Source organism: Cynoglossus semilaevis, chromosome 18 (assembly GCF_000523025.1).
Source record: "Cynoglossus semilaevis isolate Cse_v1.0 chromosome 18, Cse_v1.0, whole genome shotgun sequence".
Taxonomy (NCBI): domain Eukaryota; kingdom Metazoa; phylum Chordata; class Actinopteri; order Pleuronectiformes; family Cynoglossidae; genus Cynoglossus; species Cynoglossus semilaevis.
Window position 1 is genome coordinate 9,575,783 of NC_024324.1, and position 6,252 is coordinate 9,582,034.

The window sequence follows — 6,252 nt, forward strand, 5'->3', positions numbered from 1 at the left end:
ATTAGGACTGTGTTTTGAACAACAGCAACAACCGCATTAGCATTCCCTTTAAACTGTATACACGGCCAATGCAGGAAAGTGCCATTGAGGGATTTCCCCTCAACGGAGCCCCTCCGCTAGTTACTGAAATTAGCAAGCTAACTAGGATCGCAATTAGCACAGCTGTTAAACCAGAAAAGAAACGAGAAAGGAAGAGGAAGAAAAGCAAAATGTAATTGAGGAGTTGTGTTTTTTTTTTTTTCATACTTGGGTTGTGTGCTGTAGGCGCCTATTGTTAAAATGACAACAAAGACTATTCTATTCTATTGTATTCTATTGGCCCCGGGGCCGAACAATTTCATACAGATTGACTTTTCTAAGAGATTGGAATTGAATTAAAAACCACGTCAAACGTTAGTCTTTTGTATCCATCAGTCAGTTGGAATGAAATAAAAACGAATCAATACTGAAATTCAAGTTCAATCGTTGAATTATTGAATCAGATCGTGGTCCTGTATGGACACCCATGTGCGGTTGCACAGATCTACGGTATATAATGTATGTCACACAATTAGTCTTTTCCCTTTGTTTTCATGCAATAAAGTACATTCCATAAATCCTCATATTTAAAGAAATATCATTTTACGAAACATTTTCTGAACACGAAGTGTTTGTGGATTTTCAGAATTGCAACCATCGGGGCCGTACCGCAACGCCCAGGCGTGCTAGTTTTGGCCTTGACCTGTAGGAGGATTTTACAAGGATTTTGGCTGCTGTTCTCACGTGACTTTGCAACAGTCGGAGGAGCCCAAGCACAGCCCGTCCCGTCAACACTGTTGATCTGTTTTTAGCTACCGTTCACACCTCGTGACTGACGATGCTTGACGTGTTTCTTTCACTCCTTCATTGATCTGATGCTCGACGTGTTTCTTTCACTCCTTCATTGATTTCCTGGGTCTACCAAAAAAGTTCTTTTTTGAACATTATTTTCTCTACATCATAGTTGTCTAACTCAAGGCCAGTGGGCCTTTTTTGTGACCCGCACAAAAAAAAAAAACGTGTTTAATTGCCTTATAATAAAGTCTATGTCTCTGAGACGTTAACTTGATAAATTATTTTTTTTTATTACAAAGAGGACTTTACAATATTTGCAACTACACAGTCTTGCAGTTCTACATCACATTACCAGGGATTAGTAGCTTATTTCCTCGTGGCGTTGTTTGTCTTTTCCGGTATGATACAATTTTACACATAGCAGGTTGGCTAAATTACACCAACCTGTAATTCTTAAATTATTAAAGTGTGGTAACACATGTAAGTACTGGTCATTGTGAGTATAGGCATTGTTAAGTTAAGTTAAGTTAAGTCGCTACTTTTTTCACGCGCTTTGAACCCTGCGGCTTAAACAATGATACGGCTAATTTATGGATTTCTACGGGCTAGCGTAGAAGTTCATACTACTAGGAAATGACTTTTCTGGTAGGCTACTGTGTGCTATACTAGTAGCGTGTACATCTGTCTGTGAATGGCTGTGCGCATGGGACGCGCGAGAGAGAGAACGGTAGCGAAAGTTGAGAGCAGTTTGAGCCCTGTCTTGTTGAAGAGTGATTTAGTTACACTGTTTCTGTTTACCTCTGCTGTGGACAAGCACAATGTCAAGGGAGTTAGCCCCCGGAGCTAATGTTAGCTTTAGCCCTGGAGCAGTTTACTAAGTCCCTCCTGTGCATTTCAACTACAGTCGGGGCGCTGAAGCAGGATAGAGCTAACGTGTAACCAATCGTGTTACAGGCACTGTTCGGAAAAAAAAAGCATTTATTTAAGAGTGAAAAGAAAATAATTCGGTAAATGGGGACACCTACAGCTTATAGAGAAGCACTGCCTATATAGTCCAGAAATTACGGTAATAAATTCAATATTTTCTGTAAAAAAAAAAAAAAGGAGAGAAATAACAAATAAAAAAATAAAAATAAAAATAAAAATAAAAATAAAAATAAAAATAAAAATAAAATAAATAAACCTCTCACCCACTTAATTTTAATAGCTTATGCATGTTTGGGGAACCTGAAAAATAAGGTTTTTCTTAAAAGTTCATTTGGTTTAAAAGAAAATCGTATGAAGAAAATTCACATTCAATAAACCATTCTGTGAATCACGAATAATTTGATGAAATATGCAATATGTGCTAACCTCAGTGTTGCAGGAAGCCCTTTTTTTTTACAATTACAAAAAAACAAAATGGAGTTCTGATACTTTTAGTCTTTTTCCTATGATGTGTTTAACCTCTTCACACAACTCCATCAGGCCAAAATGCGTGGATAAGAATAGCTCGAGCCTCGTTATCGCAGTTATCCTGGATGTTGTTATTCCACTTTTGTACAATAACCCCCCCCCCCTGATCTCCACTTAACTCCGCTTTTTCCATAACGAGCAGTTGCTGCTGGAGATGAATGGTAACTCTCCCGGTAAACAACAGTCAACTTTACCTTTTAACTTTTCATACAATGAATGTAACACAAAATGCTGTACAGATAAAAGGTCAAAAGACCCCGAACACCCACGCATGGATACAAGCTCGATAAATTGCTCGCGCACTCACTCACTCACTCGCTCACTCGCTCAGACAGACATGCCAACATGCACACTGCGGCAAACACACGTTAATTTGAAGCTAATGAGGCCGGGCACTTATGAACCAAGTGAGGAAAGCGCTATGGGGGGGGAAATGTCTGTGAAGATTCTCATTCATCCAGGTCGTGTTATCCGTAGAGTTTAATTGCAAGCGACTGGGACCTCTTTGAGCTTCATCAGTTTCTGGTTGAGGGTAAGAGGGAACGCGAGCAGTAGTTACGCTTCTCTCGACCGCTCCGTTCTCCAACTTGACAAAGGAGTCGCGAGTCAAGGCTGTGAAGAGTCGTAAGGGTCACACCTCCCCAGAGACAGGTGACTGCTTCGGATGGTTAAACATGTCACATCACATGTCAAGGTGTGAAGACCGCGGTGGTGGTATTGATGCAGGATGGTATGTAGCCCTTACCTCTATTCAATGTTGGTTGTTCCAGATGGGCCTGGATGGCTTCCTTCGCTCCCCTATCAAACCATTCGTCCTCGTTATCCAAAATACGCGCCTCTGTGTGCTTGAAAGAGCGCCCCCCTTTCTTTAGGATGTGGATATACTGCTGAGTCCTGTCCTGATCTGGTCACCCTCCTGTTGTTGGGCCATGCGTTTGCCGAGTGGTTTGTTTTGCCTCCCCAATATACAGATCTGAGCACACTTCGCGGCACTGCACCGATCATTTTTTTGAGGTTTTGAGGGTGGATGGAATCAGTGAATAAATGAATTTTTTGTTGTCGCCCATTCGATTTGTTCAGAGCAGCAATAGCGGCCCCCTGCAGTGCGCCCCCCTCTGGTCCCCAAGCCCCACATAAAATCCGACTCCTGCCAACCGACCAAAGTTAGCAATGCCGGCGTAAAATGGACAGGCGTAAGGTAACATTTAAAATGTATGAAATAATTGAGACTATCCTGGGTTTTTTGGGGCGAAAAAAAAACAAAACATTTGGGAACCGTTGTGCCTGCCTATAGCTGCTGGGGTTTGTGGATACTACTGTTGACTGCTGAAGAATGCCATTGTAGAAGGTGAGTACAGGGGCAGTGGCTAGTGGTTTTTTTTAAACCTGTGGAATGCTGTTTGCTGTGCAGGTCCCCATAACCTCTCTGTCTCAAACAAAGGCTGGCACACTGTGGACGGCTGCGGTACATTCTCGGTCAAATAATTGACCATCACGAGGAAACTCTTTAGTTCAGTCACTTTTTGTGACTGGGGAAAGTACCTTTTTTTCTGTCACTCTGTAGAAACTGGGTTTGACACCCGTGTCGTTGATAAGGGGGCGCCGGAAACAGACGTGTTTAAAGGCCTTCTGACATGATGACTCGTAATGCGTCTCAAGCACTGGTCATGGATGTTCTCAGTTTCTCCATATATAAGTACCGTATTTTCCAGACTATAAGTAATTCCGCAGTATAACTCGCACCTGCCGAAAAATGCATAAAGAAGAAGAAAAAAAAAACCATATAAGACATGTGTATTTTCTTTCATCCTTTGACTCGGTTTGCGACTTGTACTCAGGTGCGACTTATATATATATATATTAAAATGTATAATTTTTCTGTTCGTTATTTTCACACTGACAGCCACTAGAGGGCACTCTAGGCTTCTGTACCAGTATCTGCTACTCCTGTGTGACTGAAAATTTACATTTTTGTTGTTTTCACACTAACAGCCGCCAGAGGGCACTGTAGGCTTCTGTACCAGTACCTGCTTTGGCTCTGGAGACTTATACTCCAGAGTCCAGAAAATACGACGCATCTGGTTCACACAACCTTTCTTTTCTATGTACATATGTTTATCAAGTGTCAGATCTTTCTGGACAGACATCTTGGGACCAAACTTGACACTTTTAAATTAATTTTAATGAAATAAATATATGTATATTTTGGTCTAAAGTTATCAGATTGAATGGTTCAGCGGGCCAGATTCAGCCCGCGAGCCACCAGTTGATTATTATTGGAATAGACTGTAAAGTCAGGCTGAAACCACACAGAGAGTTACTCTCTATGAAACGACACTATATTTTGATTGAACTTTATATTTGTTTCTCCTTTATTAGGTCTTATATGGTAAATTTGTAAATAAACAGCCTTATAGGAAATGTTTGGCCAAAGGAGGCTACGAGAGAATTAGGTCTAGATCTTTGCATTTTCGCAACTAACGTTTCCACGTAAGTGTTAATGTAAAATGAATACTTGAATACGAAATTCTCTCCTCTTTCAAATCACAGTCGTTCAGGAGACATCATTGAACCACTGCTAAAGAAGCAGTGGTTCGTCCGGTGTGATGAAATGGCTAAAAACGCTATTAAGGTATTTAAATGGCTATTTACGATCGGATATCCTTCAACAATATTATTACTCTAACTAACATTTTACCGAGTCATTGATTAGTTGACTAATCTGTGTCCCCCGATGAAATCATCTTTATGATTTTTTTTTTTTCATCCATTGTGAGGTGGTGGAGGATGGAGAGCTGAAAATCGTCCCGCACTTCTACGCTAAGTCATGGAGGACATGGTTGTCCAACATCAGGTATGCCTCAAACACAATCATTTCTACAGTGCTTTGAGGAGGGCATGTGTGTTTGTGCGCGTCCGAAGGATGTCACCATTCTGATGACAAAAGAGCTTTTGTTTCGTGCACGTGTCGTCAACAATGTCCCACTGTTTCCTTGGCAGTGACTGGTGTATTTCCAGGCAACTGTGGTGGGGTCACCAGATCCCTGCCTATCAAGTGGAGCTTCCAGATTCTAGAACCAACACAGAAGAGGTCAGCTCTGTGCATACACTAATGTTTAAAATGTGTGCGAGTGGGGTAAAAAAAAAAAATTCTGACTGAGGTCAGGTACGATTTAAATGCAGGGTTCTAAAAAGTGCTCGTGTGACACATTTTATCTACAGTTCATAGTTCAATACAAGTGTATCATAATTTTATATTTTCTCTGTGTGTGTGTAGGAGCGATGGGTTTGGGGACGCACCGAGGACGAGGCGAGACAAAGGGCCGCTGTTAAATATGGAGTGCATCCCACGTCCGTAAATTTGACCCGAGGTGATTCACTTTTCAAAACGACATTAAATGAAGCCTTTCAAACGATTACAGTTTGTAACCTTATTGATCGCAGGATCTTTAGCAAGGCCGGCAGCGATGACAGTTCATGTACTGTTATCTGAAGAGCCGAGCACATTTCTACTTCCATTGATTCACATGAAGTATTTGTATGTATTATGTATGTACTTTATGTATATATATATATACATTATATATACATATTTCTATATATATATAATGTATATATGTATATATGTATTTTACATATGCATATGTATATATAAATGTTAATATATATGTATATGTAAATCTTTACATATGTATATATTTGCGTTTATGTTTATATAATATATATGTATATCCAAATATACATACTGTATATACACACACATATGTAATCATAAGCATATATACAGTACATATACACACATATATGAACATATACACACGTAATTTAAAAAATAAATATACAATATATATAGCATATTCACATATACACATATACATATATAAACATATACTTTATACACGCACACACATATTAACATATATGCAACATATATGTTTATGTATGTATTTGTCATTGTGCTCAGATCTTCAGCCAATTTTTTCA

General features: G+C 39.7%; 1 protein-coding gene across 1 annotated transcript in view; it reads left to right on the forward strand.

The window, feature by feature from the left end:
• The first annotated feature begins 4,799 nt into the window (after positions 1–4,799).
• LOC103394330 (valine--tRNA ligase, mitochondrial-like) overlaps positions 4,800–6,252 on the forward strand; it is a 4,583-nt gene continuing 3,130 nt past the window's right edge. The window contains exons 1-4 of the mRNA XM_008331579.3: positions 4,800–4,900; positions 5,046–5,122; positions 5,269–5,359; positions 5,546–5,747. Of these exons, the coding sequence (XP_008329801.2) occupies positions 4,880–4,900; positions 5,046–5,122; positions 5,269–5,359; positions 5,546–5,747 (391 nt within the window). The 5' untranslated portion in view covers positions 4,800–4,879. The remainder of the gene's footprint in view (positions 4,901–5,045; positions 5,123–5,268; positions 5,360–5,545; positions 5,748–6,252) is intronic.